Source organism: Mastomys coucha, unplaced genomic scaffold, assembly GCF_008632895.1.
Source record: "Mastomys coucha isolate ucsf_1 unplaced genomic scaffold, UCSF_Mcou_1 pScaffold1, whole genome shotgun sequence".
In the NCBI taxonomy this organism is placed as follows: domain Eukaryota; kingdom Metazoa; phylum Chordata; class Mammalia; order Rodentia; family Muridae; genus Mastomys; species Mastomys coucha.
The window spans coordinates 31,908,064-31,927,700 of record NW_022196891.1 but is presented as its reverse complement, the minus strand read 5'-3'; the positions used below and the strand labels follow the sequence as shown (position 1 = coordinate 31,927,700).

Sequence of the window (19,637 nt, the reverse complement as noted above, 5' to 3'; positions counted from 1 at the left end):
AAAAAGGACAATCAATGTTTATCCCAGGCCACGGGGCTGACCTGAACAAGTCACTCAGTACTGAGAATCCTCGAGCCTTCCCGGCCTGGCAGGGGAACCTGCACGCTTTGGGGTCTACACGGAGAGCGATTGCTATTGGCTGCTGCGGGAACGGATGACCCAATCCTCGCCCATCAGCTCGCCTCCGCAAGGGATCACTTCCGTCTCGGGGATCAATTTCCGCCCAGCGCGCCCCAGACTCTCGCGCGGGTTGGAGCCAAGATGGAGGAGTACGCGAGAGAGCCGTGGTGAGCTGCCGCCGCCGCCGCCCTATCCCTTACTTACCTCCTCGGTCCGCGGTGGTCGGAGTCCGAGGTGCAAGCGGAGCTCCGCGCGGCTCGGCGCCGAGAGCTGGGCGGCTGTGGGTGGCGTGGATGAGCATGGCCAAGGTGGCTTTTTAGCGCAGTGTGCCGAGACCCAGCACCCCTGTGACCTTGTGGTGCACTGGGAGGAGGTCCGGTGCTGGGTTTGGTGGAGCTTTGGAACCTCCTCCCTGTGGCAGGTGCTGTCGACTCTGTGCGGGGACAGAAAGGATCCCCTCTGCCTGCTGAGGTGACCTTGAACACGTCCCTGGGCCTCGCTCTGCTCAGTTCTTGCCCGGACGAAGGGAATGTAGGTCTCCGAGTGCCATACTCGAGCCCTCATGTGTATGATAACCAGTGTCCCCGTGATGAGGCGTTTCAGATGAGTAGACCACAGATTTACTGGATGGTCTGGATGAGCTCCTTGTAGGTTGGAGCGACCTTTCCTACGTGGAATTCCCGGAGAAGGGAGATAAATCAGTATGTGGAAAATAGGAAGAGATGATGAGCTCATCGTGTGTTGTCAGAAAAGCCATAAACAGAAATAAATTCATTCATTAAGCGTTTATTAAGTAAGGGCACTGTGCTTGGCTCAAGGAGTAAACACGAGCAAACCAGGCATAGCTCTTTGCAGGAAATTAATGTAATAACCGTTGAGACGCAACAGTTGTTTGAATAAAGCCTCAGGGACCACAAGCTAATAGATCTTGATATTTAGGTTATTCTGGGCTTGTTTTTGTTTGTAACGAGAGTCAGGGTAATATCCGTAAGTGGTGTCTCTGCCCAGAATTGTAAATTATAATTTGGTGGCACCCAACAAAAGTATGTTTCAACCTTCTGTCCTCAAAGACAGAAGGTTGTATATATATTGAGGTTGGATATGCAGGGTTTAGCTGGACTGTAAATTGGATACCACAAAATGACACATTGGAAAGAGGGGTAATTTTGTTACATTTGAGTCCTGTCCACCCCACCCCGGGTCAGGTGGCACAGGCCTGTAGCCAGGCCTCATGAGGTAGAAACGGGAGAACCAGCAAGTTTTAAGGACAGCCTGGGCTACATAGCAAGTTCTAGACCAGCCAAGGATAGACCTTGTGTCAGACATATTTTCAGCAGAGTGCAGTGTACATGCTGGTAGTCTTAGCACTTAGGTTCCAGGCAAGTCAAGTGCAGAGGAGATAAGTCATAGTCAAGTTAAAAGATGATGAGTTCTAAAGGGAAATTAGTCATGATTCAGATTCTAGTGACCAGTAATGGTAAGTTTTAAAAGCATACTTCGTCAGGCAGTGGTGGTGTACACCTTTAGTCCCAGCATTTGGGAGGCAGAGGCAGATGGATTTCTGAGTTCGAGGCCAGCCTGGTCTACAGACTGAGTTCCAGGACAGCCAAGACTATACAGAGAAACCCTATCTCAAAGAAAAACAAACAAACAAAAAACAAAACAAAAGCATACTGTTGTTATATCGATGGTTCAGGGGCCGGCTCACTATAATGCTTGTCTTTTGTAGGGAGGGACCATAGATTGGGACCTAGGCTGGTCTCTGCCTCTTGAGCCTCTGCCTCTTTCTCCCAAGTGCGTATCTCTTGAGACTGTCTGACACACTGAGAAATTTCTTCTACATCTAACGAGTATACTACTTACAAACTACCTTTTGTTGTTGTTGCTAACTTTAGACATCCTTGTGAAATTGTTTATAAGCCCAAGTAAACCTCTCTGTGCTTGCCCAAGTAGCGTGTGTGTGGGAACGGGGATCCAGGAGTGGGTGAAGGAGTCACTAACCTGGGGAAACAGACTCCAGAGACCAGCATGGAGGTGCAGCTCTACTGTTCTGCACTGCAGCAAGGGTTTTTATACAGCCTTTGGACTAATGGGAAGTCCACAGGAGCTCTGGAGTAGCCATCCAACCCATTGTCACTACGAGGAGGTGCCAGGCTGCCGGAGCCTGAGGGGACGTCTGTAAAGACTGGGAGCAGCCACTGCCTTGTTTCAGGCCCATTCCCATTCCTAGTTTGCTAGGGTCTTTTATTTTGTGTCACATGCTATGTCAGTGGATACTTGTACCCCAGATCGGTGAAGCCTCCCTCACGTCCTCCGCCCCATCCAGAGGCTACAGCCTCTATACACATGAACACTATAGAAACAAGTCTAAATGTTTGTTTCACAGAATTCATTTAGGTTTGGAACATGGTGGATGATGTGTGCCAGCATGGACTAGACTCCCGGCTTCTTATTTGGAAGAAATGGTGGTGGGGAATTACAACCCTGTTGAGAGTTGCTTGGAACAGACTTTACCCTGTACCGTGTGTGTGTGTGTGTGTGTGTGTGTGTGTGTGTGTGTGTGTGTGTGTGCGCGTGTGCGCGCGCGCGCGCGTGTGCACAGGCTTTCTGTGGTAACAAAAGAGAAGCTTACATAAATCCTTACAGAAATTCAGTTGACTTAACAAAGCTGGAGATGCTGTGTGTGTCAGGTCCTGGATTCTATAGACTTACTAGCCAGATCCCTAGTGAGTGAGTGGCTTAACTCTTCTGGTCAGGTTACTCAGATTTCTAAGTATCGGCTAAGTTAGGGGGCTGCGTTTGGATGTTGGGTTTACAAATTTAACTTCTAATTGTCAAATATTATTCTAGTGTGTTAAGTGGATGGGATGCAAACTGAAGCCTAAAATGCTATTTTGAATTTAGTTACCCTGAAAAGCCTTCAGACTTTTAAAAAAGTATCTGCAGCGAGTGACTCTTCATTGGGTCCCAGCTTTAGCCAGGATCATGCCCTGACTTCTAGAAGCTAAATCAATATTGTTGCTTATAGTTCTTTTCTTTTGCTTCGTTTCTATTTTTTTGCTTTTTATAGTGCACCTCTTGGGACAGACCTAAGTTACTGTGAATGACTAAAGTGCTGGGTGTGCACTGTCATGCCAACACTCTGGGGGATGAAGCAGCAGCAGGAGGCAGGCAGTTCAGCAAGACATGGCTCACACCATGCTGCCGTTCTTTTAAAAAAAGGACACGACTGTTAAAGCCTTCTAGCTTTGGAGACTTGAGTAGCTGTGGCTGAGTTTAGTACCCTTGCCCCTGTTTTACAAGCTAAAGTATATTGGTTGCCGTGGGCTCAACATTGGAACCTGTTGCATCCTTTCATACATTAAGTGAAAAAAGTTCTGTGGTTAATGAATAAGAAGTAAGGTTATCTTTTCTTCCTTCCTGGGTTTAGCCCCTGGCGAATTGTGGATGACTGTGGCGGTGCCTTCACCATGGGCACCATAGGTGGCGGCATCTTCCAGGCCTTCAAAGGTTTTCGAAATTCTCCAGTGGTGAGTGAGTGATTGGTCTTATTTCATAGTCACCAGAAGCCAGGGCTGGTTGATATTATTGATGGTCACATCAGTAGATTAGAAATAGATTACACTTACAGTCTATAATATATTTATATTGTTATTACTATTATTTGTATGTGTGGGGGTGTTTTGCTATGCAATATTTGGTGCCTGGTGCCCATAGATCAGATAGATCCCCTGGAACTGGAGTTACATACAGTTGTGAGCTGCCATGTGAATGCCAGGAATTGAACCTGGGAGAACAGTAAATGCTCTTAACCTCTGAGCGATCTCTCCAGCCCTTTTTTTTTTGTTTTTGTTTTTTTAAATATTTATTTTATGTGTATGAGTACAGTGTATTTGTACAGATGGCCGTGAGCTATCATGTATGTGGCTGCTGGGAATTGAACTCAGGACCTCTGCCGGCCCTGCTCGCTCTGGCCCCACTTGCTCCTGCGTAATTCACTGTAGCTGACTTCAGACACACTGGAAAAGGGTGTCAGTTCTCATTACAGGTGGTTGTGAGCCACCATTTGGTTGCTGGGATCTGAATTCAGGACCTTCCAAAGAGCAGTCAATGCTCTTACCCGCTGAGCCATCTGGCCAGCCCCAGCCCTGTTTTATTTTATGTATTGGGATGTTTTGTCTGCATGTTTGTCTGTGCACCATGTGCAGAGAGGCCAGAAGAAGACATTGGGTCTTCAAGAACTGGAGTTACTGCCTATTATGAGTTAACATGTGGCTGGTGGGAATCAAACCTGGGTCCTCTGGGAGAGCAGCATGCTCTTAACCACTGAGCCATCGCTCCAGCCCCTGATCTATTACATTTTAAACCACTTCCTTTTGTTTTTGTAACAGGGAATAAACCACAGACTCCGAGGAAGTTTGACAGCCGTTAAAACCAGGGCTCCACAATTGGGAGGTAAGAGGAGTATTTCCAAAAGTATAACGTTTCAGTTATACTTTTGCTGCTTTCCTTTTTTTTTTTTCAAGATTTATTTTATTTATATGAGTACACTGTAGCTGTTTCCAGACACACCAGAAGAGGGCATCAGATCCCTTTACAAATAGTTGTGAGCCACCATGTGGTTGCTGGGAGTTGAACTCAGGACCTCTGGAAGAGCAGTCAATGCTCTTACCTGCTGAGCCATCTCTCCAGCCCCTTTTGCTGCTTTCCTAAACATAGGGCTCTACCTGACTGTCTGCCTCTCCCTCCCTCTTTCCCTTTCTTCATTGGCCACCAGACTGGACTCAACTCAAGAGCTTCCTGCCTCAACTTCCTGAGTGTTGAAATTACAGGAGTTTAGCCAGCAAATTGTATTTTTTCCCCTTTTTATATTAGCGATTTTGATTTGCTCTGCTTGTCTAGTATCCCTGTAAGTTCTCCTTGATTGATGCTTTTTTTGGAAAGTTAAATTGGATTATTATATCTTTTTTTTAAAGATTTATTTATTTATTATATGTAAGTACACTGTAGCTGTCTTCAGACACACCAGAAGAGGGCGTCAGTTCTCATTACGGATGGTTGTGGGCCACCATGTAGTTGCTGGGCCCCGAACTCATGACCTTTGGAAGAGCAGTCGTCGCTCTTAACTGCTGAGCCATCTCTCCAGCCCGGATTATTGTATCTTTTAAAAATCTTGTTTCTGTCATTTGGGTATCAATGTTTTATTTTAACTTGTCTTAGTTAGGGCTTCTGTTGCTACAACAAAACACCACAACCACAAAGCAAGCTGGGGAAGCAAGGATTTATTTGGTTTATACCTATATTATTGTTAATCATCAAAGGAAGTCAGGACAGGAACTCAAACGACAGGAACCTGGAGGCAGGAGCAGACGCAGAGGCCATGAAGGGGTGCTGCTTACTGGCTTGCTCCCCAGGGCTTGCTCAGCCTGCTTTCCTTTTGTGCTTCCAAAATGGGTTTTCTGTGTACCTCTGGTTAGATCAGGCTAGACTTGAACTCAGAGATGTGCCTGCCTTGCCTCCTGAGTGCTGAGGTGTGGGGAGGGGCCCTAGGGGTTTTGTTTTTGAGATAGGGTTATACTATTAGCCCTGCCTGTCCTAGAACTCACAATGTAGACCAGGCAGGCCTTGAACTCAACAGAAATTCACCTACCTCTGCCAATGGGCTAAGATTAAAGGTGTAGACCACCACACTTGGCCTTTAGCTTACTTTCTTATAGAACCCAGGATCACTAGCCCAGGAATGGCACCACCCACAATAAACTGGGCCTGCCCCCCATCAATCACTAATTTAGAAAATGCATTTCATCTGGGCGTTAGGGAGGCATTTTCTCTACTGAAGTTCCCTCCTTTCAGATGACTCTAGCTTGTATCAAGTTGATATAAAACTAGTCAAGACACCCCCGCCCCCTTTTCCAGAAGGAAGACTATGTTCAAAGCTCAGATTTGGAGAGGCAGAAATGGAAGTTTGTAGAGTTACATGATACTGAAGAGAGTGTAATGTAAAGGATCAGAGAGCCCAATTAAACAGGTTGAGTTCTCCAGGGTTACCGTTAAAACATTGTGCAGAAACCAGTGCAAAATATCAGGCCATTATAAAAACACATAGCTTATTTATTTTATTTATTTTATGTGTGTGAGTACCCTGTAGCTGTACAGATGGCCGTGAGCTATCATGTGTGTGGCTGCTCCGGCCCCACTTGCTCTGGCATAATTCACTGTAGCTGTCTTCAGAAGCACCAGAAGAGGGCGTCCGATCTCATTATGGGTGGTTGTGAGCCACCAAATGGTTGCTGGGATTTGAAGTCAGGACCTTCGGAAGAGCAGTCAGTGCTCTTACCTGCTGAGCCATCTTGCCAGCCCAACACATAGCTTATAAAACTTGGTTATTTAGAAGCTGGAAGAAAAGAGATGACCAAAAAAAATTCACATACAAAGATATAATATGAAATTAGAGTTGACTGTTTTTCATGAAGTCATTATAAAGACTTAATGCTTGTGTGGAGAAGTGGCTTGGGAGTTAAGAGCACTGGCTGCTCCTTCAAAGGACGCTGGGTTCGATTCTCAGCATCCACATGGCAGCTCACACCCGTTTGTAATATCACTTCTAGGGATCTAGGCCTGTTTCTGGCCACCAGACACACAGATGTATATATACATTTTTTTTCTTTCTTTTATTGTACTTTTACTTATTGGGGTGGTGTGGGGGGGGCAGAGTGTTGGTACTCTGTCAGGACTCCACCCCCACAGTTACCTGGCAACAGCCAGGTAGACCTGGCCCACTATAAAAGGGACTGCTTGCCCCCTCCTCTCTCTCTTGCCTCTCTTGTTCTCTTACTCTCTTATTCTTGCTTCCCACTTGCCCCCTTGCTCTCCATTCCCTTTCCTGCTCTCTCCATGTGGTCATGGCCGGCTTCTACTTCTCCAGTCTCTCCTTTTCTCTGCCTTTCTCTGCCTCTACTACTCTCTTAACTCCCCTTCCCATGCCCTAAATAAATTCTATTCTATGCTATACCATCGTGTGGCTGGTCCCCCAGGGGTAAGGGATGCCTTGGCATGGACTCCCCGAGACATCCCTTTCCCCCATACCCCGCCAGAACATATTTTTATATTTCTTTCTCTTTTTATGATCATAACACAGAGAGCGGCTGTGAGAGTCTGTTCTCTCTCTCTCTCCCCACTGTGTGGGTTCTCAGGTCATCACATGTGGTGCTCTACCCGCTGAGCCATCTTGCCAGCGACACATTTCTTAAGAACACATGTTGTCTTCGCAAGCACTGTGACTCAGATGAGAAGTCTTGGGTTTGGGGTTGTAGTTGTTTTTCGTTCTTTTGGTTTTTAATTTTGTGTTTTGCTTGCATGTGTGTCTTATACCACTTAAGTGCCTAGTACCAGCAAGCCTAGGTCTTCTAGAGCTGAATTAAGAGATGGGCTTGAGCAGCCTTGTGGGTGCTGGGAACCGAACTCAAGTCCTCTGGAAGAGCAGACAGTGCTCTTAGCCCATAAGTATGAGATTCCCAAATACTGGGCCAAAGATGAAGGGGCTTCTGCTGTACTCAGCTGGTATGTGAGGACTGGAGAAGCCTGGAGTGATGTGGCTCAGATAGTCATTGCTCTTCTTAACATCCTGTTTCCTACACCATTAAAAATGGTTGTCAACCTTCCTAAGGCTGCAACCATTTAACACAATTCTGAAGTTGTGGTGAACCCCAGCCATGAAATTATTTTCATTGCTACCTCATAACTGTAATTTTGCTACTGTTATGAATTATAATGTAAATATCTGGTATTTCTAATGGTCTTAGATGATCCCTGTGAAAGAGTCACTCAACAATACCTCACACATAAGGGGTCATGTTGCATGTAGCTCTTGGCTGCCCAGCCTAGGCTCCAGGAATGGGCCAAGCTACCAGCCACGCCAGGCTTCCCTTGAATCCACGGATAAAAGGCACACACACACACAGTTGCTCATTTTCAACTTGCCTTCTTGGCACAATTGCTGGGCACTACTATCTCCTGCCTGGAAAACATACCCTTATCAGTAAGTACTCTTAGTTCCTTTCCTCCTACCTGCCCTAACTTTAGTTGGTCAGTTGAATCTAGTTCCTGCTAAACATCACTGACACACGCCTGTAGGAGCAGCCTGCTTTGATCTCCGTTTTGAGATCTCACATGGCTGGCCAACTTTTCTCCATCAGAAGCCTGGTGGACTCTGTCTCTTCTTCGTTATATCTCCTTCCTCCTCCAGGGACCAGAAATCCCTCCTGCACTTACCGCTCAGCAATTGGCCCAGATCAAGAACCAACTGGGGAATAGGATCTTAGCATCAGAGCCACCATGTGGTTGCTTGGACCCACAGGTTGGGAACCACTGCTTTAAAAAAATATAGAAAAAGTGATTAGGCCTCCTGTGTCTAACTTCCTGGCATTCCCTGATTTCCACCTAGGATGTTCATCCTCTTCTTCGGTATGTGCTGTGATCTGGGCTAGAAGAGCTGGCTTTCTCTGTGTTCCTATTAGTGAGCATCAGAGTAAGATGCTCTCTGACACTTAATGAAGAAAGGAAAAATGAGGAAAGTAAATTATGAAAGGAAGGAAGAAGGCATACCTTCCAAAGAAGGAAGCTTTGGTTGGAAATACTGAAGTGTTATTTAAACAAAGACGTGTTTCCCTAAAAGAGTGGTTTAAATGCTTGTGGACATTTGTAGCTTAGGTATCTTTTAGGCTTAGGTATCTTCATTTTAGTTGTTTAATGGTGCAGGGTATTAAACACAGGCCTTTGAATGTGCTAGGCAAAAATTCTACCACCAAGCTAAATCCAGCTCCTGCAGTTTGTTTATTTCCCTCCTTGCCACCCCACCCCTTTTCAGCGGATCATAATTTTTTTAAGATTTATTTTCATTTATGTTGCGTGCATTCTGGTGTATCTGCCACATGTATGTAGGACCAGAAGAGCATTTCAGATCCCCTGGAGCTGGGCTTGCAGGTGGTTGTAAGCTAATGGATGTGGGTGCTGGGACTGAACTCAGGTCTTCTGCAAGAGCAGCAAGCACTTTTCACCACTGAGCCAGCCCCTCCCCCAAAAGGTACTTTAATGTAAGCATAAAGTAACCGTAAAGCACAACGTTTCGTGGGCTCCGTAACTGCTTTCCCTTCTCTCTCTTCTTTGTGATGGGCTCATTACATAACCCTGGGCTAGCAAACTTACTTGACGATATTTTAATATAAGGCAAATAAGAAATTTAGGTTAGTTGTTTTTCACTCGCTTTGTTTATAAAACAGGTAGCTTTGCAGTTTGGGGAGGACTGTTTTCCATGATTGACTGTAGTATGGTGCAAATAAGAGGCAAAGAAGACCCCTGGAACTCCATCACTAGCGGTGCCTTAACGGGAGCCATCTTGGCAGCAAGAAGTAAGTGAGCATTGCTTGTGGTGTGTGCTTTGGCTTCAATAATGCTAGGGGTTGAACCTGGGGCCTTGGACATGGTAGGCAACTCCCTTACACTGAACTATATCCTCATCCTACTAAGTCATCATTTGGACATATTGTCTAAGCCAGTTTCATAGGATGATCTATCGGCCTTTTATTAATGAAAGTTGTCTTTAATGCCAGCACTCAGGAGGCAGAGATAGGCAGATATCTGAGTTCAAGGCCAGCTTGGTCTAAGAACCAAGTACTAGAACAGCCAGGGCTGTACAGAGAAACAAACAAAAAATGGAACCTGTAATCTGTGAGACTAAGCATTGCTTTATTTGGTACAGAATGAATATTTGTGGTGATTTGAAAAGTTAGTAAGAATAAAAAAGTAGCCGGGCAGTGGTGGCACATGCCTTTAAACCCAGCACTTGGGAGGCAGAGGCAGGCGGATTTCTGAGTTCGAGGCCAGCATGGTCTACAGAGTGAGTTCCAGGACAGCCAGGACTACACAGAGAAACCCTGTCTTGAAAAACCAAAAAAAAAAAAAAAAAAAAAAAAAAAAAAGAATAAAAAAGTATAAGATTGGTGGTTTTTTTAAAAAAATTATTATTATTTATGTGTCTTGTATGGGGGCACATGTTCTAAATGAGGTCAGAGGACAGTTGACTAGAGTTGTGTGTCTCCTTCCACTGCTTAGATTCCAGGAAGTGAATTCAGAGCCTGTACCTGCTGAGCCTGTCTCCCAGCTGTTTGCTTCTTTGTTTGTTTGGGGACAGGGTCTCCTGTAATCTAGAATGGCCTTGAACTTCGTCTGTAGCTCAGAATGACCTTAAATACCATATCCTCCTTCGTCTGCTCCTCAAGTTCTGGGATGACAAGTGTGTGCCCCTTAGAAAATGTGCATTTCCACAGTAGTTAGAGCAATAGCCATTTATTAACTATGTGACTGATAGAATGCCAAACTCTTGATATGTAGTTTCATAAGTTCTTCACCATGTACAACTGTTAGGAATGAAGATCCTTTGGATCTTAAGGACAGAGTGCAAACCAGAATACCTTTGGGCTTAGACTAGAAGTTTAAACTTTTTTCTTGTAAAAGTCCAGGCATTAATAGTAAGCTAATTTACTCTATTACATTAATTTAATGTATATGTGTGTGCACAGCATATGGAAATCAGAGAACAACTTGTGGAGTGGTTCTCTTGTGGGTCCCAGGATTGAATTAAGGTCATTAGGCTTAGAGAAAAACATCTTTCTCTATTGAGCCATCTGGCTGGTCCAGAAATAATATTTTAAACTTATTGACTATATAATCTTGTTGGTCAATTGTTTTTTAAGATAGTCTTACCATTTAACCTTGGTTTTCCTGGAACTTACAGTGTAGACCAGGCTGACCTCAAATGCATAGAGTTCTGCCTGACTCTGTGTCTCAGTGCTGGGTTCACAGGCATGTGACACCCTGCCTAGGGACTATGTGATCCAATGCTATTAAGGGAGTGCAAGCATACTTCAGTAATGCATACACACAAGAACATGCCTATAGTCCAGTATAGCTTTTATAGTGGTTTCTTTCTGTTGCTTTGATAAGACACTATGATCAAAGCAATATATAGAAGAAAGTTTATTTGGGGCTTTCAGGTTCAGAGCCTGCCTACCTCAAATGACACACCTCCAACCAGATCACACCACCTAATCCTTTCCAAAGGGTTCCACCCCCTGGGGACAGATGATTCAAGCATATGAGCATGTGGGGCCATCTCAAGGAAACCATCTCAGCTTTGTTTAAAAAAATAGGCCCTGGCTGGAGTGGACCTCTCAGCCATTGTTTTCTGGCTGTGGTTCTTAGACAATGAAAGAGGTTGAGAATGAGAGAACATAACTCTATGGATAACTCTTTCCTTTAAAGCAGTCTTTGTCATTAATGCCTTCAGATGGACCGGTAGCCATGGTTGGCTCAGCTGCGATGGGTGGCATTCTCCTAGCTTTAATTGAAGGAGCTGGTATCCTGCTGACAAGATTCGCCTCTGCACAGTTTCCTAATGGTAAGTCCTCTTTCTCTTGAGTGTTCTAAGTTCACATACATGGGAGCAGTTCCTTGACCTTAAGAAAGAATATTTTATTTGGTAAAATGGAGTGGTTTGTGGTTTTTACTTTAGGTATCATTATAGTATTTATGTTGTTTGAGTCTGTAATGACCTCAAAAGCTAGTGTAAAAGTAGTAGGTGGGGGCTGGAGAAAGGGCTCCCTTGTTATGAGTGCGGCTGCTTTTGCAGAGGATCTGGGTTCTGTTCCCAGCACCACTGTGGTCATTCACAACTACCGGTAACTCCTTTCCAGTTCCAAGCAGATCTCATGACCTCTTGGCCTCCACATGCACTACACATGTGTGGCACACAAGCAGGCACATGGCATGCACGTAAATAAAAATAAAGTCTTTTAAAGTAGCAGGCCTATAATTATCACTTTTAGCTAGCCACAATGAAAAGATCCTTTGGCAACGTAATGTTTTGGTGACTCTAGCTTTTGTCAAGTTGACATAAAACCACCCGAGACAGGTACATTGCAAATTTTGAAGCTAGCCTATGCTACGTGAAAGTTAGTTTCAACAGACTTTCTTGTTTATTTGTTTGTTTGTTAATTCTTAGAAATAAAGTTGTAAAATGTTGTTCTGTGACAAGTTACACGGCAGCTTCCCATCTCAGAGCTTGTTTCATTGGTTTTGATGTTTGTTTTTGAGAAGATGCTCATACATAGGTTATTTAAACTGGATTAGTGAATTCTTAACCCAGGGGTTGTAGCTGAATGGTAAAGGACTTGCATAGCTTCGAAGAGGCCCTGGTTTTTATCTCTTGTGTTGCTAAAACAACAACAAAAATATACATAAGGCCATTTTAAGTTCTGTGAACATAATTTTAAGTGGATACCAAGATATGAGTCAAGGGGGGCTGGAGAGATGACTTACCAGTTCAGAGTACTAGCTGCTGTCTGATAGGACCCAAGGTTGTCTAGCATTCACATTGAGTGGCTCTCAACTTCCTCTAACTCTAGCCCCAGGGCATCCAGCACCCTCTTCTTGCTTCCACAGAACCTACAGGCACCTACACAGACAAACATACACATAAATTAAAAAATGGTAAACTTTTTCAGAAATGTACCCCAGGGGCTTGAGATGGCTCAGTGGTTTAGAGCTCTTTACTGTTCTTGCAGAGGACTAAGATTCAATTCTCAGTACACACATGGCAGCTCACAGCCTCCTGGAACTCTAACCTTTGCGGCTTTCACAGTGGTGTGCACACATACACTTGCACACGTACTCGTAAAATTGTAGGGGCTAAGGAGATGGCTTAGCAGTTTAAAAGACTGGCTTAACATCAGAGGGCCTAGGTTCAAGTCCCAGCACTCATATGACAGCTCATATCTATCTGTCTGTAACTCCAGTTCCAGGGGATCTGACACCTTTACACAGAGATACATGCAGACAAAACATCAATGCACATACAAAATAAATAAATAAAATAAAAATTTAAAAAATGTATTAAGAAACAGAAAAATTTTGTTTTTGTTTTCTAGTCTTGATCCAGGGAAACTTACCATAGCAGTTCCTTTAAACACTCCTACCCCCAGGCCTGAGACTGTAGTTTTCACTTACTATAGCAATTCCTTTAAACACCACTACCCCCGGGCCTGAGACTGTAGTTTTCAGTTGGAGTTGGTAGGGTCTTTGGGTAGCATGCACAGAGCCCTGGGTTCCTCTTAAACAACAACTAAATGGATGGTCACACACCTGTGATCCTAGTACTTAGGAAGTGGAGGCAGGAAGGTCAGGAGTTCAGGGCCAGCTTGATTCTAAGCCAGATCAAGTCTCAAAACAACAACAACAAAAACCTATTACTTTCTCTGTGATAGATCCATTTGGCTGTCCATTCTAAACTACCTGGGGAGCCGGTCTGTCCTGTATCATTCGGAAGGGGCTCCAGGCCTCTGGTGGGCATGGGGCAAATCTTTATAGAGACTGAGACTGCAGCTCTAGAGTAGCAGAGACTTTTAAGTTGATTGGTTTATTTTCTACATATGTATACTTTAAATTGGATGCTCGTCTCTCCTGGCCCCTCCCCCCCCACAGGCCCTCAGTTTGCTGAAGAACACTCCCAGTTGCCTTCCAGCCAGTTGCCGCCCTCACCGTTTGGAGACTACCGACAGTATCAGTAGGACTTGGTGCCCGGGATTCCTGGAACCGGGTGGACTGTAGTTCAGTAGGGTCTCAGAAGATCAAGTTACAGCCTGTTTAAAGCCTTAGGTGGGACACCGGCGGCCAGTCGGGCCATGAAGAGACATTTAACACATTTTTCTATTTAAAAGAGACTCAAGAGGGTGGAAAAGATACTGAGTTTATTTATTCATGCTTGGATTGCATCTGTGATCAAAATAAATGTCTAATATCACTTAAAGAATGTATATGAGCTTAGAAGATAAAGGACCAAAGGCCAAATAACAGTGAAACTCGACCATCATTCCTTCGGGACTTCTCTGCCTGGTGTTTTGTGTTCAGTTATTCAAACAATAAACGGCTCTGGGACCTTTCCTTTTAAAGTTACAGAGTTCTGCCTTTCGTACCGAGCATACTTCAGATAATGCATGTTTATGCCAATCCCTCAACTTACTTGAAATGAATTATATATGAGAAGGACTATGTAATCAGCATGAATCATTACATAGGATTTTAAGAATTGAGAGATATGCCTCATGTTCATCCTTTGCTTTGTAAGCAAACTGCTGTCTTTGTTTAGCAGATCTGGATAGCCGGGCATAGTGTATACCTTTAATCCCAGAGCCAGAGGCAGGTGGATCTCTGAGTTCAGGCCAGCCTGGTCTACATGGAGAAACCCTGTCTTAGAAAAAAAAAAAAAGATAATGATACCAGATTTAAAACTCTTTTAGAGCTGCCTTTTCTTGATTCCTGGTCATCAAAGCAACTTCCTTCTAATATACCCAATTCTTTATGAGAATAATTCTTAGAAGAAATTTGGGGTATATCATTTTGCTTGAAAATACAGAAGACAGGCATGAAAGCTCACACCTATAATCCCATCACTTGGGAGGCTGAGACAGGAGGATCCAAGTTCAAGGCCAAAATTGACAGCGGTCTCAAAAAAATCAAAAGAGAGAAGAAAGTCCATGATGTGATTGTTTCAGGCCCCCAGAGCTGACCTGAGAGCCCTGCTGTGGGCTTTGGCTGGGCTAGAATTTACCTAGCCGTACCTTTCAGAGTAGCGCACAGTTCCCATCGTGTCAGTGTGACAGGGCCTTCAGAAGGCAAGTTGAGAATGCACCTGCCTTTCAGCTCAAACAGTATGTACATGTAGTGAGTGCTTAATTGCTAGTTGTAGTTTGATTACTTGAGGGTGTCTTTTAATTGTGACAAGATAGGTATAAAATAGTATTTATCAGTGTGACATTTATACGTGTGTTTTGGAAGCTTGGAAATGCAAGCAAAGAGTGTTTAACCCTCAGTGTTCTGTGTGCTCATAGTGTCACCAACCTGATGGTTAAAATCTCAGCACTCGGAAGGCAGAGGCAGGAGGATGGCAAGCTTGGTGCCAGCCTGGTTCAAAACAATGAAAGTTAGCATCACTGATAGAAACCCTGTACCCATTAAACAGTAGCTTCCCTTTATCCCTACCCTCAGCGGCTGGCGATCCACTGTCTCAGTTTGCCCGAGTTATCATTGGTATGTGTTTTAGGATTTTATTGCTGTGAAGAAACACCATGGCCAAGGACAACACTTGATTGGGGCTGGCTTACAGGTTCAGAGGTTCAGTCTGTTATCGTCAAGGTGGGAACATGGCAGCATCCAGGCCAACATGGTGCTGGAGGAGAGTTCTACATCTTGATCCGAAGGCAGCAGCCGGAGACTGTCTTCCTTATTGGGCAGACATTAAGCATATATATAAGACTTCAAAGCCCCCTCCACAGTGGCACACTTCCTCCGACAAAGTCACACCTGCTCCAGTAAGGCCACACTTCCTGATAGTGCCACTCCCCACGGGCCAAGCCTGTTCAAACCTTCATACATGGAATGATATAGACTCCTTCTATGCCTGTCTTAATTCACTTCGCATAATGCTTGCAGGTCCATTCACCCTGGAATTTCTTTAATTTAGTGCCTGAATGTTTCCTTGTAAGCATACACCAGCTGGGATTGACTCATCCCACTGTTGACAGGAGCAGTTGTCTCTGGTGTCTAGCTATGGTGAATTCTGGAGTGCAAATATCCGAGTTCCTACTTTGAGTTCTCTTGGATGTCTACCTGAGACTAAGATTGCTGGTTCACCTGGGAGTTCTATCTTCAACTCTGAGGGACTGCTAAATTGTTTTCCACAAAGGCCTTACCATCTTACTGTTCCCAGGAGAAATGAAAAAGAGTTCTCTTTCTCCTCTTCACCCGCATGCTAGGGATTAAACCCAGGCCCTCCTACAATCACTGAACTATACCCCCAGCCCTGTTCCCTTTAAAGAAACCGTCTAGCCCTCCTGGCACGTGAGGTGGTACGCCATTGTTTGAGGTTACAGCGTTTTTTGGTTGGCTGGTTTTTTGAGACTGTCATCTAGTTCATTATGGCTTTGACTTGTATTGCTTTAAAACATTAATGAAATGGAGTTTGGGAGTAATCTGTTAAGTGTGCGTCACTCCATCTTTCAGTCATAAGATAAAGATGTGTATCAGGGAAGTATCCAGATAGCACGTTCAGTTGCAGAGAGGTGAGCTCTCCTAAGGTGCGCTAATCCCTTTCCATGGTGTGTCAGGAAACTCCAGTTCTTCGATGCTGCTTCACATGTAACGCTATTAGGGTTTTGCCATTTTAATGGGTAGCTGGGGTCTTCCATCTAGCATCCCTGAATTATTTTTGTTTTGAGATAGTCTTGCTATATAACCTGGAATATCCTTGAACTTGTAAGCCTTCTGCCTCCACTTCCTGAGTCCTGAGATTGGAGACATAGCCCACCGTAGTCCACTAAGCTCTGCTCTGCTTTGCTTTGTGGCCCTGGGGATCCAACCTAGGGCCTTGCTCATCCTGAGACACCTCTCTAACCACTTAGCCATCCGTTGCCCCTGAGACAATTCTTGATTCCAGTAGATCTTCTGGAAATAATTTTGGGGTAGATGAGAGGTAAAAGAAAGCTAGCCAGTTTTTTATTTAATTATATCTTCTACCACATGCAGAGCATGAGATAGAAAACTAAATGAAACTCTTTCCAGTGTTGTTGCCAAGGCTTTGTGGCTCACCTTGGAAAATGGCCTCCCTTCTTCCATCCCAGGGCTCCAGGGGAGTGGGGAGCTTGGAGTCTACTACCTATTTTAGAAAAGATTGGTAGCATGCTTGCAGAGCATACATGAAGTCCAGGTTTTGTTCTGAGCACTGCAGAGAACTGTGTGCATGGTGCTGCATGCCTGCATTTCCAACATGTGCGTAGGGATAATCTCTTGTGCATTGGGTGGTTTCATTGCCTGTCAATAAAAAGCCATTGAGCTGAGGTAGGGTTGGAAGGGACATGTGGGAGAGAGTTGAATTCTGGGAAATAGTCAAGCAAGGAAAGATACCCCGGCTGGACAAATTCAGGAGAGGTAAATAAATAGCCATGTGACAGACACAGGATGGTATAAATGGGTTAATATAAGTTACGAGCTAGTCAGAAAGCAAACCTAGCTTATGGCCTAGGTATCACTCAAGCCTCCAGGCCATTATTTGGGAACACGGGCTCGGGTGGGAACGCCTGTGATTACACATCTGGAAGAAGCAGGAGGATCAGGAGTTCAGGGTCTTGTCCCCTACATAGTGAGTTCAAGCCCAGCCTAGAACACATGAGACCCCAGCTGTCCTGGAACTCACTCTGTAGACCAGGCTACCCTTGTACTCAGAAATCCGACTGTCTCTGCCTCCCAAGTGCTGGGATTAAAGGTGTGCACCACCACTGCCCAGCTTAATAGATACTCTTAATGCTATCTTGGGTAAGGTAGAGCCCAAGATAAAAGCTAAAACATCAAAACCATTTTAACTAACAAGTTAATCAGAGAAACAAGCACATGGCAGAAGTCTTCTCCAGGTTTTCCCTGGAATCGTGGGATTAGTTTCATAGTCGAAATGCTCATCCGTTTTCCCATTTTCCCATTAGCTGAATTGGACTAGAACTGGCCTGTACTGGATTCTAAGTTAGAAGCTATAGGTACAGCTGAACCTGCTATTGCAAATACATCTGTTCCCACATGCCAGTGTCTGGTGACTGGAAATGTGGTCAGAGTTCCAGCCTGTGATGTGCTTTTTTTAGTGAACTCATTGTGGGGCTGGAGAGATGGCTTAACTGGTAAAGTATGCCAAGGAAATATGAAGACCTGGGTTCAGATCTCCACTGTGGTGACATGCACCTGTTGGGACAGAAGACAGGAGAATCCCAGAGCTCTCTGGCCAGCTGGTCTAGCCAGCTAGTGAGAGATCCTCCACTGGGGGACTTGGAGGGGGAATAGCTTAGCTTAGCAGGAGAAAGTACTAGGAATGCAGATTTGACAACCCTAGTTTGATCCCTGAAACATGTAAGAAGCCAGATGTGCACATCTGTAATCTCAGTGCTCCTAAAGACAACAAGAGAATCATCCAAACGCTCTCAGACCAGCTTGCTTGGAATATGCAGTATGATAAAGAAACAAGAATCACCACCTCAGCAAGTTGGAAGACAAGAACCAACTCTCCAAAGCCAATTTCTGGCCCTCATATTTGTACCCCCACTCATATATGCATGCATGCATGCATACATACATACATACATACATACATACACACATATGTATACACACGCACACTAAATACATATTTTTAAAATATATCCTGGGGCTGGCGAGATGGCTCAGCAGTTAAGAGCACTGACTGCGTGCGTCTGAAGACAGCTACAGTGAATTACGCTGGAACGAGTGGGCCGGAGTGAGCGGGGCTGGCAGAGGTCCTGAGTTCAGTTCCCAGCAGCCACACATATGATAGCTCATGGCCATCTGTACAGCTACGGTGTACTCATACCCATAAAAATAAGTAAATCTTTTTGGGGGGGGTTCAAGACAGGGTTTCTCCATGTAGCCCTGGCTGTCCTGGAACTCACTCTGTAGACCAGGCTGGCCTCGAACTCAGAAATCCACCTGCCTCTGCCTCCCCAAGTGCTGGGATTAAAGGCATGTGCCACCACTACCCGGCAAAAATAAGTAAATCTTATATATATGCTGTAGCCAGGCAGTGGTGGCTCATCCCTTTAATTCCAGCACTCAGGTGGATCTCTATAAGTTGGAGGCCAGCCTGGTCTACAGAGTGAGTTCCAGAACAGCCAGGCTACACACCAAAAAACTCTTATCTTGAAAAACAAACTCTCTCCCTCTCCCTCTCCCTCTCCCTCTCCCTCTCCATCTCCATCTCTCCCTCTCCCTCTCCCTCTCTCTCTCTCTCTCTCTCTCTCTCTCATTTGAACTGAGGACCTTCAGAGGAACAGTCAGTGCTCTTAACCGCTGAGCCATCTCTCCAGCTCCTATAGGAGCCTTTTGTTATTGTGAATTAAGATTTTGTGGTTGAGGCCGGGCGATGGTGGTGGTGCACACCTTTAATCCCAGCAGTTGGGAGGCAGAGGCAGGCAGATTTCTGAGTTCGAGTCCAGTCTGGTCTACAGAGTGAGTTCCAGGACAGCCAGGGCTACACAGAGAAACCATGTCTCCAAAAAAACCAAGAAGAAAAAAGAAAAAAAAAAAGATTTTGTGGTTCTAGTTTGCTGGGGCTGAAGAATCAGCTGTGATTAACAAGATACCAGAACCCCTAAAGTAAAACCTTTGCTTGACTGGAACACTGGATGCTGGTCAATGGGAGCTGAGAAATTAGTGCTGACTAAGAAGGTGGCAGTATTGCTGAGGGAGAATCTTCTGGAAAGTGTTTCCTCAAAGTACACAGAAGCTGTGTTCCACAGGCAGCCACGGTTATACCTTGCACTGGCAGCTGAGCTTGCTAGTATAATAAGAGTCACCCAGGTAGTACTGGTTTTGAAGGCATAAAGGGGTCATGAAAAGCAGCTGACATTTGT

At 44.9% G+C, this 19,637-nt stretch overlaps 1 protein-coding gene across 1 annotated transcript; it reads left to right on the top strand.

Annotated features, from left to right (window-relative positions):
• Positions 1 to 168: 168 nt before the first annotated feature.
• Timm17a (translocase of inner mitochondrial membrane 17A) lies at positions 169 to 14,144 on the top strand. The gene is made up of 6 exons (XM_031383683.1): positions 169 to 287; positions 3,551 to 3,650; positions 4,512 to 4,575; positions 9,399 to 9,527; positions 11,465 to 11,575; positions 13,657 to 14,144. Exons 1-6 carry the CDS (start codon positions 262 to 264, stop codon positions 13,740 to 13,742), a joined length of 516 nt encoding a protein of 171 aa, XP_031239543.1. The 5' UTR covers positions 169 to 261; the 3' UTR covers positions 13,743 to 14,144.
• Positions 14,145 to 19,637: the final 5,493 nt, after the last annotated feature.